Source organism: Uloborus diversus, chromosome 2 (genome assembly GCF_026930045.1).
Source record: "Uloborus diversus isolate 005 chromosome 2, Udiv.v.3.1, whole genome shotgun sequence".
NCBI lineage: Eukaryota > Metazoa > Arthropoda > Arachnida > Araneae > Uloboridae > Uloborus > Uloborus diversus.
The window spans coordinates 140988406-141008778 of record NC_072732.1 but is presented as its reverse complement, the minus strand read 5'-3'; the positions used below and the strand labels follow the sequence as shown (position 1 = coordinate 141008778).

General features: G+C 32.6%; 2 protein-coding genes across 2 annotated transcripts in view; one reads left to right on the top strand and one right to left on the bottom strand.

Annotated features, from left to right (window-relative positions):
• Positions 1-685: 685 nt before the first annotated feature.
• LOC129217420 (gastrula zinc finger protein XlCGF8.2DB-like) lies at positions 686-1561 on the bottom strand. The gene has a single exon (XM_054851719.1). It carries the CDS (start codon positions 1493-1495, stop codon positions 686-688), a length of 810 nt encoding a protein of 269 aa, XP_054707694.1. The 5' UTR covers positions 1496-1561.
• A 708-nt stretch (positions 1562-2269) lies between these two features.
• LOC129217376 (protein odr-4 homolog) overlaps positions 2270-20373 on the top strand; it is a 42021-nt gene continuing 23917 nt past the window's right edge. The window contains exons 1-4 of the mRNA XM_054851666.1: positions 2270-2523; positions 2613-2771; positions 13338-13433; positions 14996-15093. Coding sequence (XP_054707641.1) covers positions 2428-2523; positions 2613-2771; positions 13338-13433; positions 14996-15093 — 449 coding nt within the window. The 5' untranslated portion in view covers positions 2270-2427. The remainder of the gene's footprint in view (positions 2524-2612; positions 2772-13337; positions 13434-14995; positions 15094-20373) is intronic.

Genomic DNA, 20373 nt, shown 5'->3' with positions numbered 1-20373 from the left:
GATCCCCTCTCTTCTAAAAAGAACCAGATATAGTCTGCAATTGTGCTTTTCAAGTTTCAATTCAAAAAATAGCTGGGGGAGCACCCTCAAACCTTTTCTTCTCCAAATGTAACCAAAGAGTCTTAAATGCACTTTAAGCCTACAAATTAAAAAAAACTCCCTTGAAACTCTTCTGCCACTAACATTACCAAAGAGTGTCGAAATCTGCATTGTTAGAGCTACAATTTCAAAAAACAGATGGAAGAGCTCCTGCATATCTCTTCTTCCCCTAACATTACCAATGATTATCTAAAACGCCTTTTTAAAATCATATGCCAGAGAGTTGCATTATTAAATGGAAAACATCATGTATAATGATATTGCGCTATTCTAACACAGAAACATTATTTAAAAGCAATGTTTATATCATAATGGATGAACGAACAAAATTGATAATTGAAGGTTTAATACTATGATTGGTAACACAGATAGTTTTACAAAAATTTGGTAATAAATTATTCAATTATAAATACAGCAGTTCAGTCATTCTTTTCTGCTGACAGTAGCAAAATTTTCAATTATAGCTAGAGTGTGAATTACGTTTAACATCCAAAGTAATAAAGAAAATAAATCAAAAATCTTTTTTGTGAGGACAAACAGTTAATTTTTCAAAAATATGGCATGCAAATCAAAAAAGAAAAGAAATTCATAATCTATGTGTTAGTTCATGCTTCTGTAATTTTTCTTCTCTAATAAACTTCTTTGGACAGTGATGACAATAATGAAATTTCTTTTCTTTTAAGTGTGTTGTATAATGTCTTTTGAGATTACTCTTTTGAGTAAAACCTCTTGAACATATATCACATATGTGTCTTTGACCAGAATGAATTGATTTATGAACTTGGAAAGTATAGTTATCAGCGTAACTTTTCCCACATTCTTCACAAGTGAAAGGTTTGTCAGCAAAGTGAAGCATATAATGGCGTTTCAAATTAGATTTCTGGGTGAAACCTTGAAAGCAAACATCACAAACGTATTTCTCTCCAGTATGAATGGCTAGATGAGTCTCTAAAGTGTATTTATCCGTAAAACGCTTTCCACATAATCCACAGCCGTGAGGTCTGTATTCCGAGTGATTAGTATAGTGCCTTTTTAAATTTGATTTTTGAGTAAACTCTCGGTAACATATGTCGCAAACGTGTTTTTCACCAAAATGGATCGATTTATGCATTTGAAAAGTATACTTATCAGCGAAACCTTTGCTACAAACTTCACACGTAAATGGTTTTTCTGCACTATGAGTTAATCTGTGTCGTTGAAGGTTACTTTTGTTGGCAAAACCTTTCAAACAAATTTCGCAAACATGGGGTTTGATACCGGAGTGAATAAGATAATGTTCTTGAAATTTCTCTTCAGTACTAAAGCTTTTGTCACATAATTCACATACATTACTTCTTTCCCGGACAGTCCCTCGTTTTTTATTCTCTTTTTGACAAACTTGATTTTCATGCACCATATTAGCTTCATTTGTGCAAAGAGGACTTTCACATACGACAATAAGGTTTCCATGAGAATCAATTTGGCCCTCGGTTATAACATGAATTTCTTGTTGGCGCATTTGATTGTTAGACATTTCATTCAGTATGAGATAGCAGATAGCATCAAAATTCTATGATACCTTAAACGTAATTATGAAAATCATTCAGTAACCAATGATGAAGTTGCAGCACAATTTGATAAGGATATCACTACGCAACTTGAAGTGCTTCAAACTATGACAAAAACGGTACCGGAATAAAATTACTACTGTTTAAAAAACAATAGTGAAAAAACTACAGACAAAATATTATTTCAAAACTTTACTACCACGCCTGATTTCAATTCAGTTCCATAGTAGCTTCAGGTTCAGAATTGATGATTGCCAAAACACATTTGGCTATATTTATGCAAAAATAAAAAGTTGATGTGAATATTAATTTGCTTCCTACATTCATTGAAAGAACTTAAATAAAATGTATGTTACATTTTCAATTATTCTATTAACGTTTAAAACTCGTTAAAGCTAAAGTTCTTTTGTCTGTTAATTTTATAACCATACTATGGGAAAAGCAACTTTTGCAAAGCATGCTTTAAAATTAAATTAGGGATTAAGCTTTAAAAAATTGAAATGCCTCTTTATAAATTAATATTTAAAATGATTTTGGATGAATGTTTGTTGAAATATTTGTATAATTTTTCACTGCTTTGGCAACGCTACTGACCGCGACGTTGTTTCGTTATTTTTGTTTTTATTCTTGAGTTTTCCCGTTTTCCGCAAAACAGATGTTGGCTACAGTTCCTCTGTTGTGAACGTAAATTGCAGCTATTACGTAATGATTCCTTAATTAATTATTGAAATTTTTATACATTTCTATTGTTATTGTTATTTAATTTTTGTGCGAATACAAAATGGGCAGGCTTATTGTTTTCGATAACGTTGTGGAAGATAAGTTGAATATAATATTCCGAAATAAAGGTTGTCAAACGGGGTTGATTATTGGGCAGGTAAATTGCTCGTTATATTTCATTAAAGACTCGTTTTGCTGGTATAGTTACTAAATTGATTTTCTAATATATGCATGTCTTGTTTGTAGTGCACCGATCAAAAAGATATTGCTATTAGGTTATGTTCAACTCCAACTAAAGATGATGATGTTCATGCAAGCACTGCAGGTGATGCTGATAATTCGAGAAAAAGTAAAACTAATGTGCCTGATATTGATGAACAGTGGATCTGCCAGCATGCAAAACAAGTAAAGTAAAATTTTCAAAACGCCTTTTTTTTTCATGGGACAGTTGTAACAACATAAGTTGCACACAGGGGCGGATGGGCCCGGCGGGCAGCCGGGCATTTGCCCGGTGGGCCGCCTTTGTTTGGGCCGCGTTGACTTTTAGTATGGAATAGTAAAAAAAAATGTTTTTCTTTTCTTTTCCTTCTTTCTTCCTCTCTTAAAAAAAAATCTATGGTAATATCATAATAATTTGGTACATTTCTCAACGATTTATAAGGAAGCAAGAAAATCAAAGGTTGCAAAATTAAGATATAAAAAACAATAACTCTACAAACTCATGCTGTAAGTAATAAGATGATTTTCTGTGTGTCGGGCCGATAAGACAATTTTTTTGCATAACTATCCAGGACCTTCTAAGGTCTTAACAACTGCCTCTGGTTTGTATGGGATAATGAACACGTCAAGGCAGGGCCGTCACCAAAGGAGGCGGCCGAACCGAAGCTGCCAATTTGAATTCAGTGAAGACTAAAATAATAATAATAATAATAATAATAAATAAATATAAGGAAAATAGAAAACGTTCTCAGTTTTAAAATATTGAAATAGTAATAATAAATTAACAGGTAGAATTCCAGTGAAAAAAAGTAATTTTCAGCAAAATTTTAAAAGAAAATGAAACCTTTGAATATTTAGCAATTAAACCTTTGAATATTATTTAGGAACATCCACGTTTCTTTGTTGTAATTTACCTAACTGAAGGCCGCTGAAATGTATGTTTCGAACCTTTTTTTTTAACGAAAAAAAGTATCCAGTACAGAGTACATAGCACAAACCCATGATAAGCTTCAGCTTAATACAAGAAATGGACAGATAAATAACAATGACCATTTCATAGGGGCCGCCGAAGCATGTTTTGAATAGAAAAAAATTTAAAATGCTGTAAGGGTGATTTGAAATATAGTAATGAATAGTCACACCAGTAGTTCTAAGTGTTTGAATCTACGAAACGAAAGTAAACCGAAACTTTATCAAGAGATTTAGAAGACACGTTGGTTAAAAAAAATTAAGTTGGGAAAAGAAGACTTACGGTGTCACTCAAAAGTACCACATCAGTTCAAAATGGTAAAAGATTATTTTAATGAACCCCTAAAACTTTAATTTCAAACATGTACAAACATCAGACTGGAAGTTGGAAATTTCACTATGGAAAAACCTTGGAAAAAAAATACTGAGGGAGGTTTTCCCACAAAATTTGTATCAACAATTTAAATCAAAAAACATAGGGACTTAGCCAAGAATGGGGAAGGGAGGAGGACCTCGAACCTTATCCCTTCTTTTTACACCACCAAAAAGCAGGAAAAACGTGTTTTAAAACTTTTATTTTGAAAGAGTGCCGGGGAAGAGTTTCCAAATCGGAACCTTGTCCCTTCTTCTATCGCCTACCGCCATCAAAGACAGCCTACACTTTTTATTCAAGACTTCAAATTCGAAAAGTTTACAGAAGAGTGATCACCTAAATCCTGCAGAAACGTCTGTACCCCATCCTTAAAGATCACCAAAAATTTAGTTTTTACGACTTCTATTTAGAAGCTTTTCAGAGGTCACCTACCCTGTCCTCCCTCTTTTAACCTAAAAGATGGTCTGAACTTTCGTTTTTAGGGTTCCAAAGCAAAGATTATCTACAACTTCATTTAAGAATTCAAATTTCGCAAAATTACCAAAGGAGTATAATCGAACAGCTTCACCCACTAACATTACCAAAAATCGTCTAAAAACTGAATTTTAAAAGATATAACTTCGAAATATTTTCGTTGGAGCATTCTCAACACGATCACCAGCATCATTAAAGGTCTTCTTAAATTTCTTTTTATGGGCTTCAATTTCGAAAGATTTCAGGGGAGGTCTCCCGAAAACTCCTCCCGTTCACGTCATTGAAAATCGACTTAAATAACGCTTTTTAAGCTTTAACTTCGAAAAATTGTCGGTCCCTTTTACGTTATTAAAGAAGAGCTGAAGTCCCATTTTTTAGAATGCAATTTCAAAAAATTTCCTGGGGAACATCTCCGAACCTCTTCACTCCATAACATTACCTAAAATCATCTAGAATGTATTTTTAACCCAGAAGCTGAACTCATTCTTTACCTCTGTATTTAAGATAAGTCTGAAATAATTAAATGACTGCCCATTTCATACACGGGAAGTGTAAAAACGTAGAAGGTGTTTTTTAAATCTTGCGACGGGCATAGTTCAGAAGATATCTGCTGATCTTAACACACAGGGCTTATGTTTCCATGATGCCTTAACATGTCCTCCACTTGGAGCCCTACCTTCCTTTTGGCTAATATAAAGCCCTGGATCCTTCTCTTAAGTGGCGACACACTTTGATCCATGCACTGCGCGCCGCTTTCGACTGCGATTGGAGGCGGGCAGTCACGTGGGTTCAGTCCGCCATTTTGTGTCGTTGCCTGTGTGATTTCACTGTGCGGAATACTATATATTTTTTCTTTGCTATTCATATTTTTCATCAAACGCTATCTTTAATGTGAAGATGCCTTGGTGTAGTGCATTAAGATGTTCTAACAATTCAAAATTTCTATATCGAAATACATTGAAAGATTATTTATGTATTTTAAATGTTTTTATCAATTACTGCTGTGCAATTCAGATACTTTTTGAAACTCTTGTTGAAATTGCAATATTTTTTACTTTTCATGAAACTGTCTGATGGTTTGTTAATTTTCATGGGATAATAAGGACATTCACTAAAATCATCATAAATAGTTCCTTCAAATATTGTAAAGCTCAACTATGTAACGGCACCTAATAAATTGCTAGCAGTAGTAAAATATTTGCCCTATTTTTAAAACTGATTTTTATGAGATTAAGATAACAAAGCCGTCAAAATTTAAATATACTGATTATTTTATTTATTTTTAATGTGAATTTTCAATTGTTTAGTTAGTTTCAAAATGTCTCATAAATGTAGCAAAATTATTTTAAGAACACGTCATTTTGCTTTTAATTGTGTCATAGCCATGAGTTTCAGTGTGTTGCCAAGTTAATTATTTATCTATTTTGCGCATAAAAATTAAGATTTTAAAAGTATGAAATTATTCATTACAAAATTAAGCATCTTTGAGATTATAGCAACATGTAACTCAAGCCAAGTTAATTATGTGAAGATTTTTTTTTTGTCCGGAAAATATCTGTTTTCGTTTAATTTTTACTTTGATGTGAAAACCTTTTCAATGATAAAAATATATATATGATTTATCCCAGTACCTGTTAATTTACTATTGCTATTTATAACAGTTCGTCACAGATGTAATCTGCACTCTTCTATTTGAATTCCTATTGGTATCAATTATTATTTTGTTTTATATTGATTTAAAACTGGTTAAAATATTTTATTATCAGTTTGAATTTTTAAGAACTAGTAGTATCCTTAAAAATCTGGTTTAAATGAAAAGCATTTTTTAATTCAAAATCGTCATGAGAAACATGAAAGTGTTGGTTAAATTAATGTAAAAAAAAAATAATAATTTGAATTTTTGGCATGTTGAATTCAAATTATGTTTTTCGCAATCACGAGCGTGTGTGTTTGTGTAGGTGCATGTGTGTGGGTGCGTAAGTGTATGCATGCATGCATGTGTGTGAGTGAGTGTTGTGTACGTGCATGTACGTGTATGTGTTCGTGTGTGTGTGTCTGTGTAGGCGTTCGTGTGTGTGTAGGCGTTCGTGTGTGTGTGTGTAGGCGTTCGTGTGTGTGTGTAGGCGTTCGTGTGTGTGTGTGGGCGTTCGTGTGTGTGTGTGTGTAGGCGTTCGTGTGTGTGGGACATGGACGCCACCGCCCAGCAAAAGTGGATTCCGGTGCACAGTGCTCAGGACCAGCCGCGCCGCCGCTGGTGGACGGTGGTGCTGCAGGCCTGGTCCAAGCTGAAAAAGGTACCACAACGCCAAAGACAGTCAAATGAAAGCAATAAGCAATCGTGATTGCTCAAAAAAAAATTGGAAAAGTCCTGCTTAGTTAAGACAAAAAGAAATTTTGCAATTTTTTAGAAGTGAATAATTTTTCATAAGAAAACTACACACATTGGTAATATAAATGATACTGCTTTGCATGAATAAGTTCAAACTGTTGCCCAAGTTACAAACAATTTATGACATAGTTAATTTAGCTCACTACCGTTCTACTCAGTAGTGGATTTAAGGGGGGGAAGGGCAGGAGCCCCATGTCCCTTCCAAAAGGATGAATTTATTGAACTGTTTTTTTTTTCACTATTTTTTATATAGTTAATTAAACAGAACACAAAACACACATAGAGCATATTTTGAAGAATAGCATTTTTGTTTGCTAAAGATTTTTTTATTGAATAACCATGCCCTCGTGCTATAGTCATTACGACATTGTTCTTAAAATTAAAGCTGCTCATTGTATAGCATTTCGGTAACATTATATTTGGTTTAGTATTTAATTGGCTTGAAACGTTAAAGATGCTTTACGTCCACATTCAAAGTACATTGGTACATAATATGTATGTACTTAGAAGTGGATAATTAGTTTAAGGGATCCTAAAAAAAAAAGACATTTTAAAATAAAGTAATGAAAACTTAGTTATGAAACATCGTATGTGGCAGGGGGGAGGAGGTGCTATTCAATTTCTCGGGCCCCCTCCGAGAGATTTTTTTGTATCTGCCCCTGGTTCTACTACATCTACTTTCTAATAATAAAACGCATATTTAAAACACTTCAAGTAATTTGCAATTCAAAAGGTCTATATGGGGAAAAAAAATTACTCTTAAAAATGGTCGAAAATTTCTTCAAAACACCTTTTTACTAATATTCGGTTTAATAATAAAAAAAAATACTTTAATAAGGTAAAAATTCAACATTAATTTGTATGTATATTGTCAGTTGCATAGGTTACGATTAAAAATCTGTTAACATTCGTTGATAAAAAGATACTTTTCAATGAGCAAAACTGTATTTTTCTACTGTTGAGATAGGGAGAAAGTTGCGGAACGACACAAAATGGCAGACGCCGGAGCGTGTCGCCACTTAAGAGACGGATAGGCTAATATACCATCTGCTCCTCGGATGATTCTTTACCTTATCCATTTTCCTCCGCCATCAAAGATAGCCTATATGTATGTTCTTAGAACTGAAAATTTCAACAATTTTCTTGGGGATCGCTTCTAAATCCTCTTCTAATATAATTAATAATCTTCTGAATTTTTGTTTTGCATGTTCATTACAATTATACATTCTGTTTTCACGCGATATCACATAGAAAGCTCCCCCTCTTCAAGCGTTATTGCAAGGTGTGACTACAGAGACAGTCTTGGGCGAGGAGGGGGAGGGGTTCAGTTTATCGTTAACAAACTTGTTAAAGAACAAATTTCAAGAAACACACCCTCACCCCAAAAGCGTCAATTATCTTCTAAATTTGCGCTTTGGGAACTTCAATTGAGAAATTTTGCTTAGAGAGAAATCTTGAACCCCACCTCTTCTCCTAGTGTTTCCAAAGATAGCATTACATGCGCTTTTAAGACTCTAATTTCGAAAATTTTCATGGCGAATTCTCCAATCCCCCCCCCCCCCAGACATCGTTCAAGATCATTTAAAAATAGTTTAACAGTGCGTTTTTAGAGCTATGAAATTTCGAAATTTTTCCCCGAATCCCCCATTATCTACATGGATATTTAACTTTTTACTATGCAAGTGTTTGTATTACTAATTCTTTTTCTCCACATTCGTAAAACGCAATTCTCCTAATTTGAGTCATCAGACTCTAGTGATGAATCCCTCCTAAAACTAGAAGCTAGATCCATTATTTTTTTTTATATTTGAAACAAACTAGAGAGGGGGCGTCTCCTCTTCAAAGAGGAACTCTTAAAAGGCCGGCCGGTCTGTACATGCCAGAGCCGGTTCATGCTGTCCCATCCGCCACTGGTTGCACAGGTCTAACACTTGTTCTTTTTCTGTATGTATTTAGACATTAATTTACACATATAAAACATGAGATACATTTAAAGAGCATTTTAAAAACAAATTCAAATAAAATTGAAAGAAAAATGAAAAAATAAATTCCAAAGTGTACACTGTAATGCCAGCGCAAAGCTGCTAAAAACATAAACAATGCAAATATATTCATGAATAAACAAGCAATATAAAATGGAAATTGCAAAAAGCAAGAACACGGAAACAACACCAAAATGAAAAACGTGAACCAGGGACTGATACTTTCTCAAGGAGAGGCAGGGCCGATCCTAGCAGGTGTGCAGAGTGTGCACCGCACAAGGGCGGCCGCAGGCCGAATCATATAGTTCTTTTAATCAAGCAAAATTCCTCAAGAATTTCTCAAAAGATAACTTATAATAAGTCAAATAAATGTGCTGAATTTTAAATGATTAATTATCAAAGTAAGTGCCGATTTCCCGACAGCATAGCTTAGTTTAAGAAAAATAGATTGTTAGGGAACATTGTGTTGGTTCATTGTCCATTAATATCTACTCTTTACACACATGCTTCATTTGGTTGCAAAATTTATGCCGGAACCGGTAATCAGGCATCGATACAGGGGAGGGGAGATGAGGGAAATGGCCCCCTCCTGAAGCATGAAAGGGTGCCTTCTAAAAGGAGCACTCAGGACAGGACCCAGGGCGGCCACTAATGTTTACCACCCAAGCTTTTATAGACCTAAACAATGAAGATATATTTTATATATTATATTTTTAAAAGCTATACTGATGAGATACTCTCGCAAGTATTTCAAACAACAAATTCTGTTTTCAACAATCGCGGCTGCGTAGAAAGACAGTGGAAAATTGCAACTCTCCTGTGAGTCAAACATATATGAATGAACTAAAATTTTGTATTTGTCCCCCTTACAGCATTGTTTTCGAATTAAAATCACGAATGAAGTGCCCGGTTTCAGATCAGGGCTCTTGCCCCGGGTAGTAAATTTAAACGTAGCTCCAAAACGAAGATGTAAAAGGATGCCAAGACCTCCTTGATGAGACTAAAGAAGGCTTAAAATGGCGTTTTTAGGACTTTAATTTCGGAAAATTTTGCTGTTTGAACCACCGATCTTAAGGACCCAATTAAATCTTTGATTCACCCCTTCCAACTTAACTTAATCACACATAGCCTGAAAATGTTGGCTTTAAAATCCAAAATGTGTTTTTAGAGGACAGGCCTTCTTAATGTCATCAAAAATTGCTTAATGGTATTTTTCGTATTTCTTTTTCGAAATTTTTGCGATGGAGGATCCCGAAATCCATTTCCAAACATTACTACCAAATATAGTCTCAATTAGCGTCTTTAGAGAGGCTCCTAATCCACCCCCTCAGTTTGAAATTGACTTCAGTTTCAAAAAACAGTTCGTGAGGGCACACTGAACCTCCGCCCGCTCTTTGTCCCATCGTAATCAAATAATGCCTAAAATACGATTTTGGGACTTCAATTTCTAAAAAACTCTAGAGGAGAACTGCCTGGCTTATGTAACTTTTCACGATGCTAGGGCATATATACCCATCAATTGTCGAAGTGAGGTGGACAAAAGTCTATAGTTGTGTTTTTCAGATATTAATATCGAAAAATATCCGAAAGATCCGCCAAAGCTTCCCAGTTTTGTTAACGTCACCAAAGTTGCATAAAATTGCGCTTTTAGACATATCCGCTTGGGAGCCCTAAAACCCTTCCCTCCCAAAAATAGCCTAAAATGGATTTTAGTTCCGAAAAATATTTCGGTTCGGAATTTTTTCACATTTCCCATATCGTTTTCAAACATAGCCAAAAATGGGTTTTTGAAACTCTTGCCGAGAAATTACCGGAAGAAAGCCGCCAGATCCCTTACAGTCACCAAAGACAGCCTAAATTTGCATTTTAAACTTCAATTTCGAAAACTTTCTATGGGAGATGATTGAATCTCCCTCCCTCTAGTAACGTCAATAAAGATACAGTAAAAACTGTAAAGTTGACCACCCTTGTAAGTTGACCACCTGTCTATGTTGACCGCTTTTGTCAGGAACGGAATTAGTCCTATCTCATATAAATGAAGGAAAACCTCTGTAACTTGACCACCTGTCTATCTTGACCACTAATGTTCGCCGAATTTGGTTAGGAGTATTGTAAAAAACCCTTTGTAAGTTGATCACTTGGTTTTTTTTTTAACTTTCTTCAGCAAATTATTTTATTTTATTATTTATTTATTTATTTTTTTTACTATTATTATTTTTCATAGCTTTCGAAGAATGTTTTTAATGCTTTGATGACGGAACAGCATTTTACTAACTAAACAGCAGCATAAAGCTTAACGCTGCTCTTTTTCTCCAAACTTGTTTTCCATTTGTTGTTCTATTTGAGATAGCTTTTTGTACTCTGTTCAATGAAAATAGGTGTGAGTAGTAAAGTTCAAAGTCTTTTCTTTCAGTTGCAATTGTTGTGACAATACAGGAACTATGCTAAAAAGAGAAGGCCCGGATCTATACATTTTGATTCCCCTGCAACAAAATATGTAGGGCCCATACTACAGGCCAGCAGTGTCTCTTAGTAAAGTGAAGAAGTCCTAGTACTAGTTTTTTCCTATTTTTTCTTCAATTTCTAGGGTCGTTAGCCCCTTTAAGGACGCGGGCCTCTCGCACTACGGGTACGCAGATCTGGGCTTGCTAATGAGTCAAGTTAAAAGGTTTCTGGTGCAAGGGATTAAGAGATAGGACATTTTGATTTTGCCTTTATGAATTGGGATAGTCGAGCTTGTTGCTCTTTGTGCTATAAGTTTTACATAAAAGGCTTCAAAAAGAAAATCAGCTGAACTTGAGATTAATAAAAAGTATGAAATATTAGTATTAACTGAAAATGGAAAAAGCCAGAGAATATTAGCTGGCATATAAGGAATTTCCAAAACTAAAGTGTCTAATGTAGTTAAAAACAAGGAAAAACTAACAAAATTATTTGAATAGTATTTTTAATTATTGTTTCACTTTCAATAACATTAAACTATGAAAATGAGTTGAACAGAAAGAGTAAGGGTGAATTCCTCAAAAAATGAATACATAGTGCAAGAAATGACAAAAAAAAAAAAGTATTACCGCCCTTTATAAGTTGACCGCCAAAGTACTGCACTGCGAGTGGTCAACTTACACAGGTTTCACTGTAACTTAAAACTGCTTGTTTAAAACTTCAATTTCAGAAAATTTTCGGGAAGAGCCCCGATCTTTCCTAAGCTACGGTCAAAAAAATAGCTTCGAATTGATTTCAATTTTGAAAGAATTTTAGGAGAAAACTCCATTACTTTTCCCCTGAAGTCTAGAAAAAGTTCCTAAAATAGCGATATTTGACGTCAATTTCGAAAATTTCTCCATGCACCTTGAGTATACCCGACTCTTTTCTCCTTGCAACCAAACACAACCAAAGATTACTAAAACTATTTTTCGTACGAGAATTTTGATAATTTTCTGGGAGCAATCCCCCCCCTCCTCCGTCCTTTCTCTGATGTCACCTAAATGTCACCGAAGACAGACTATAAAATGCGTTTTTACGACTAGTAAATTTCGATATCTATTACTTTCTTCAAAGATATAAATTGTACCTAAGAAGTTTCTTACTATGAAGCTTTTCTTCCTTTTTATAAGTTCATCATTCTTGTTTTTTTTTTCTTCTTTCGTAAATTAGAACTTGATATAGAAATTTGAAGAAATATTTATATGAACGTCAAAAATTAGTCAAAATATGCAAATTACTCTTGAGGGGCGGCACATTAGGTCTTTGCACAAGGGCGGCCGACACCCTAGGATCGGCCCTGAGGAGAGGACCAATCCCTCAGTTCACAAGACCCTTTCTGTTTAGCAAGAGGGAAGGTCCCAACAACATGCTACTCTTCCCGAGAGCCTTGGAGGAAAATTGAACATGAAAACATACCTGTAAATAAACGAACAAAAGAGTTTTCAAGTGAACCTTCGCGTTTGATTGTTGCAGGATTGTTATTTATTGTTTTCATGCTTGAGGTTTCAATCCTGTTGCGTCCTGAAAATATTTCTGTTCTTTTGGAAGTTAGAAGAACAGTAAAACCTGTAAAGTAACCACCTATCTAAGTTGACCGCTATTTTCAAGCACAGAATTAATCTTTATCATATAAATCAACGTCTATAAGTTGACCACTAAAGTAGTGCACCGCAAGTGGTCAACTTACACAGGTTTCACTGTAATTTCAACCAAAACTACTTTAAGTCAATTTATTTCAAGCTTTATTGTAGGAAGAAGTGTATTATTATTATTTTCCTGAAACTTGATGTAACATTGCTTTTTATTTCCGGTGTTGAAATGAATGTAAAAATAAACAACATACCAATACAATGAAAATCAGTTTACAATGAACTAAGCAACTGTGTCATGAGAAATTACTTGTTATAGTAATACATTGAGTCTACAAAAAGTTTGTCACCTAAAATCTTTTTAACTGTAAAATGAAAGATGGTAGAGAAAGAGGAGATGTGTGCAATTTGATTTTTAACATTTAAAATGTTTAAAATTTTGTATCACACCCTGCTTATTTAAATAATTAATGTTTTCTATATTTCTTCTAGCTTATCAGAGCTCTTCCTGGAGGACTTGATATTTTAGGCCTTTTTATTGTTGCTCCTTCTGAATTTACTACAAAAAATCAACCTCTTCTGAGACAGGTTAGTAAATATTTTTTGTAAATTTGTTTAAAAAATTACTTAATGAACATGAGAGCTAATGCTTGCTTTCATCACACGAGCTGATGAGTGCTAATAAGCACGAAACTGCAGTCCTTGACTGGAAATGACTGAGCTGGCGGTGTATTTCATGTATTTTTGCTTTAGCCCTGGCTGATGGGCGGTAATTTACTGAAGATGGAAAGTCTTTGGATCAAGGACCTAATTCTGTTATTCTTCTGAAATTATTTAAGTCAATGCCTTTGTTCAGCAGGAAGTATATTAAAAAAAAAAATGTCTTTTTCATTTTTTTTAATGATACTTTTTCTCCTGTGCTTCTCAGATTTTAATTGCCACCTCTGCTACTGGTTCTTCACTTTCAGGTTGGGAGTGTAGCACATGGACTTTTATAAAGAGGTTTTTGGACATTATTTTCTCTTACCTCATTGTATTTTTTCCTTTTAGCCTGCTATCCCATAAAAACAGAAAGAAGAAAAATGCATAAAAAAAAGCATAATGCATCTTTAAAATGTTTCAAAAAACGAAGAGTCAAATTCAATTAAATTAATATGTAAAATTAAATTAGAAAGTAGGGTTTTGAGATAAGGAAAATGTATGTCAGAAGTTGGTCTGCCCTGCTCCTAATAACTTTTAAGGAAATTGTTGAAATCAAACTTTTTTTGTTCAGATGGACTTCAGTGATTTTAGAAATAGGGAGATTGAATGTAAAGGAATTAAAAGTGAGGGACTCATTTGTAATTTTTCGAAAAGTGGAGAAAGTTGTCACTCCACTTCTACCCACACTTCTATCTCTGCATATTGTTATATGTACTCACACTCAACTACTAAATTGTCAGTTCAAAAAATCTATTTATAAAGTTGTCATTATATTGTAATTATGCTGGCAATACTGTGTTACAATTTTCATATTTTTAAATACAAATATAAATATGATGACCAACAACAGGCTATAGTGCCCAGCTAGGCTGGTCCTAATCAGTTTATAGTCCCAATGAAGATCAATGAGCCTCTTAAGGCTATCTACCCCCTTACAAATTACAGCATCTTCCGATAAGATGTTCCAAGTGCCCACAACCCTACTAAAGTAATCATTTTTCCTAACTTCAAGATTAGCCTGAGATTTGAATAGCTTAAGACAATGTCCCCTTGTTCTGCTTTCCACACAAAAATTTAACCTATTTATATCTTTCACATTACTTTGTAAATGACTCATATTTTGTTAATTGTCTTACAATTTTTTTTTTTTTTTTACTTTAAGGTTTTTCTTTTTTGCAGGATGTTTCAGACAGGGCTTTTCTACTTTGAAATGACTTAATACGTCTTTTCCATTTCTACATAACATGGCATAGATAATGTTCGCATTACAACTTATGAAATTAATTAAACAACTAAATTAATAAAAATCTGGTTTGCTTCTATTTTTTACCAATATTGGAAGAAAATTTTATTTTAAAGATGAGTTAGTGGTTTTCTTTTAAGTATAGTATTTTTTGTATTTTTATGACATGTTCTTAAAAATGTATTTTTGAAATATTTCCTCACAGGTGTTGTTTTCAATTTTCAAAATTCTTGGGAAAAATCGAAGTTTCAATTTGTGCTCTTCTGAAAGAATTTTGCTATTTATTTGTCCTGTCACAATGAAGTATCCTTTTTAAATTTTTCTAAACTTTTATGTATACAGTCTGAGTAAAAGCTTTAAGGCTAGTGCACTTTTTTGAGAAATTGGACGCACTCTAATCTTAGGATCAAAAAGTCATATGAGTGATAATTATTAATCTTAAATGCAAGTAAAAAAGATAAAAGAAATACAATTGTAAGTGTTTCATTATCAGAAAATATTACAGATCAATATTTGAACCTGAGTAAAATCCTTAAGGCCAACATAGAAAAAAGCAGATGAGGACAAAAATTCAAACATTTGTAAGCTTGTGTAGAAGCCAATTCTTGAAATTACTTCAACGTGAAAGAAACTAGTTTTTGACAAAATTCAGGATGTATTTTTCCAATTCATCCTGGATAGTCGATTTCAGCTCTATTGATGAAGCAAAATGTCTGTCATTTGCATAAGGGCAGTTCTCAAAAGGTGGGAACAAAAAAGTTAACTTTGAGCAATTTCAAAAATTTTCAAATTTGACATCAATTTTGCTTTTATTCTACAGCATGCATACCTAGAACACAATATATGAACATGAAAAGACAGCAGGTATTTGTAAAAATTGTTAATTAGCAAATCAAATCAGCAGTCTGTAGGTAACAGATTTTGGACATTGTTGTCCTGTAGGTAACGGATTTTGGACATCATCATAATGTAAGTTTCACCATTTTTGACAATTGTTAATCTGATTTTTAACTTTTCCAATGAAAATTTTATTTACTACTTTTTGAATTTTGAAATTTAATAATAAAGAGGATAATAATGAAGTACTTGAATGGCTATACATACTGCTCTTTACATATAATAAAGTTGATGAAAGGTAAAAAAAAGCTTCATGGAAATAACTATACAAACTCGTAGCTTCTTTTATTAAATGACATTTGTATTTCTCTGGATTATTAACTTTAATTTCTGCAGATATTTTCCAAACTTAGTACTTCTACCAGAACCTCACTTTTTGTTCTACTTCTAGGAGACATAATCTCGTGTGAGCATTAAACTTTGCAATAAATCCTTTTGCAAATAGGTATTAAAAATCAATAATATCAATCAATAAAATCAAAAGCATATAAATACAACACAAATTCCATAAAAGAACTTGATTAAATTGTTTAAAGCACTTTTTCAAAACATGTTGTTAATTCAAAAGGCTTACTATCTCTGATATTTGTTTACAAATCAACTGCAGACTTTTTTTTTAGCTCTAAAAAATTTAAAATAAAAAAATTGCTAGCGCTGGTGATAAAGTCGCCAAAACTGGTGCAGCTGACGATAAACTACATTTGTCAAACTGGAATTCTCCTCTGGTAACCTTTAGCTTATCGTATACTGTGTTGTCGCCAATGGAGGTTTGCTTGGCGATTTTAGCGCAAAATGGCTTTTGTTACGAACATAACCAGCCATGTTTCTACTGTAATTTATGTATTGTTCAATGTGTAACGTATTAATTAGGCAAAATACCAGTGGATTAAAGAAGATAACATTATAATAACCTTTTTTATTGAGGTTAGAAGACAGTGGATCATTAAAAATTATGAATAAACGGACAGAATTATCGGTGTCAAGATCGTAACGCCATTTGGACATCTCACATGTATGTTTAAGAAAAATCATTTTTCTTCTAAGATACTGCATAAAAGCTTATGAAAACACTTTTAAACAATTAAAAATTGATTCTGAGGATCGATAAATACCTTTAAAACGAAAACATCATATACTTAGTTCTCAAATAATAGCATTGTAAAGATCGTAACTTTTGGACATACATCAAATTTCAAACTTAGGTTTTTTTTAAATCGTTTACAAAGTAAATAATCTATCTTTACTTTTGTTATTTGTGTAAAATATTTACAAAAAGTTATTCAGTGTAAGATTCATACCTTGAATTTTTTTTTTTTGAAACGTATGGAAATAATTAAAAAAAAAATTTTTTTAATGGTACATTTGCTCAGTTAACGTTTTGGTATGTCCAAAATTATGCCTTTTAGCAAAGAAAATATTTTTTTAAGGGCATTTGAAGAGCATTTTTTCCGTAATTTATGTCCATTCTTGTCTCTATACAGTATTATAGTTTAACTAAAAAAATTTTGAGTTAATTAAAATGAAAGTTATTTGGTGTTGAAGCTTCAAAGTTGAGGTCTGTGTTTGCTCCCACCTTTTGAGAACTGCTCATAAACTCTTCTTGCTAAGTCACCCCATAAGTTGTCTATTGGGTTAAGATTTGGAGATTTAGTTGGTCATTTCAAAGTTTAAACATTGTTAACTTGGAACCTATTTTTTGCACTGTTACTTGGATGGATAGATGCATTGTCTTGCTTATATTTTCAGTTTTTTCCAGCAATAAATTCAGCATTTGGTAAATATGACTCAGGAGGATATTTTGATATGCTTGTGAGTTCATTTCACCTGAAACAAACTCAACTGAGCACACACTATTGTAAGCAAGGCACTACCAAGTTCTGACAGAGCCTCCATCTAATTGGCGCTTGGAGAATATTTCTTTTCCTTTTCGTAAATCATGCCAATAGTACTTCTATCCGTTTGATCCATCCAAACTCCACTTCTTTTGGTTAGAAAAAGTTATTTGTGTCCATTGGTGTTCCCTGGTCATGATTTCCTAGCTAAAGTTGAAACACTCTGTATTGTGCCCATTCAATAACAGATGTTTAAGCAATTTTACAGCATTAATAAAACTTCCACATCTTCTAATTGTGCTATATATCGTGTTTGACAAACATTTAAACCTAGTGTCTAAAGTTTCCTGGTTGAGTACTTTTCGGGTGATGTAAGTTTCCAAACTCTTCTTCCATGACGCGAGGACAAAACTTTAGGTTTTCCCGGGTTTTCTTTTTACCCAAATTGAGTTTCAATCAAACAAAAATATTGACTTCAGTCTTCGATCTTCCTATTTTTTTGCAATAGTACGGCTACTTGTCCTTGTTGAAGAAAAAGCTTCAAGCTGCCCTCGTTCTTGAACAGTTAACTTTTTACCTTGCGATATCTTCACAAAGAGGACAAAAACTGTGAAGAAATTAATAACAAAACTGCTTGTTGAAGGGTTTTCACAATCTTGTTAACTGCGGTGACATTTATTCCAGTATAAGTACTTGCAGTTTTTTAGAAATAGTGTCCTTAAAGTTTTTACTCAAGCTGAAATACTAACTTTGAATAAACCACTGCTTTTCTGGTTATTGCATGCTTTACAAATCCTGTCTGCTGCATTATTTTTTACCAATACAATAAAAATTACAATACAAATACAAAAATTACAATAATGTTAAAATCCCTTTAATTTCATTTTCCTTTTTTCACAGAAAAATTATACTGGCCTTAAAGTTTTTACTCAGGCTGTGTATATATGTATATATATATATATATATATATATATATATATATATATATATATATATATATATATATATATATATATATATATATATATATATATATGTGTGTGTGTGTGTGTGTGTATGTATGTATATAATGGTAAGTAACAAAAAATTGAAAAAAAAAAAAAACATTTAAAAAGGGGGGAGGAATTTAATATATATAAACAAAGCCTAAGAAAAAGAAAAGAAAAACTGCCGCTTCAAAATATGGATTATTTGGATTTTATAGTGCGTTTGCCTAACTATCTATTTGGTGTTACTTTGTAGTTCTGGTAATTTATACTTTAGATTTTCCAATGCTGATGAGTTCAATCTTAAAGCAGCCTTTCTTTTTCTTTGGCTTTGTTTATATATATATATATATATATATATATATATATATATTTTTTTTTTTTTTCAATTTTTTGTTACTTACCATTATTATACTTAACTTTTGACTTTGAAATTGGTTATGCAACCTCTCTATTGTTTGTTTGTTTTTAATTCTATAAATTATTTTTAAAGTTATTGTACTTATTTTGTTGATACGATTTGAGTTCATTAAAAATGTTCTGAGAACAATGTAATATAATAAGTATGAAAAGATTGTGTTGGGAAAAAATGGATTTCTACTTTTGTAGAGCTAAGCAGTTTTTTTAAGAAAAGTCAAAACGCTTTTGAAGCTCCCCCCCAATTTGAATATTAAATAAGCATAATAACAGGGAGAGGCGGGAGATCAGGGAAAAGTCAGGAAACTTTATTAATCAGGGAAAAGTCGGGGAAATATCAGGGAATTTCGAAAAAATAACGAAAAATCAGGGAAAATTGATTTCATGAAGAATTTTTTTTTTTGTTTACAAAATTAAGTATCCTAATTCCCTACAAATTTTCCACCAATTATCTGTCAAAAAAAAAAAAAAAAAAAGTAAAATGAGGTGCAATTATACACTGCCGCATGTTTGTGCATCTTTTTTCCTCAACGTCTAAGTATTGAATCTTACTTATTAACCACAGGATGATTGCTTCTGTGTCTGTTAGGTTTTTTATTTTAACTAGCTTGAAATTTCCTTTCATGCTTTCAATGTGACGTAAAATAAACAACCATACAGGCAAAGAGGAAGCCTTCATTATATCCTTAGCTCCTTTGCCTTTATTTCATTGTCTCCAAGTGATTAGCATACTGTAATCACGATTTTAAGAAGAATGATAAAAGCTTAAAAGTTATTACTTCATGTTTTTCATTTAATTACTGAAATTGAACTTTCAATCAAAAAACTTTTTTTTGCCGTTATATTATTTGCTGTCGCCGCAGATTATAAAGGTTTTCCTTTCTTCAGATTCAAATGATTCTTTTATTTTATAACCAAGTTGTATTGTTCTTTTATATATTTTAAAATTAGCTATTTGCTTTTTTTTTTTTTTTTTCATTTCAAAGTTGTTTGTTACAAAAGCAATCTAAGATTTTTTTTGTTACCTGCTTTAATCATTTGAAATAGAGGTAACTTGTGTACTTAAGTAAAGATCTTAATTTTTTTATTGTTAAAATGCTGTATTCATTCATTAAAACCTATGTTCTTGATTAGAGAAAAGCTCCCTATGAATGGATGTCAAAAGGTTTCATCTGTTTTGCATAAATATGTCAATTAGTTATATAATAGTAACTACATTACTTCTATTCTTTCACTATTACTTGTTATTCTTGCAACAATTATTATACTGTTTGAAAATTTAGTTCAAAATAATTTCAATTACTTTTTAGTTCAAGCATAAATACACATATGTTTTTGAGAGTGATTTTAATAGTTTCCTAAAATTCTTATGCTAAGTGGTTTCCGGAAGTAATTTTTTAAAAATTTTCTATAATCTTTCCATGTAGAAAAATTTAATATACTGTTTTATG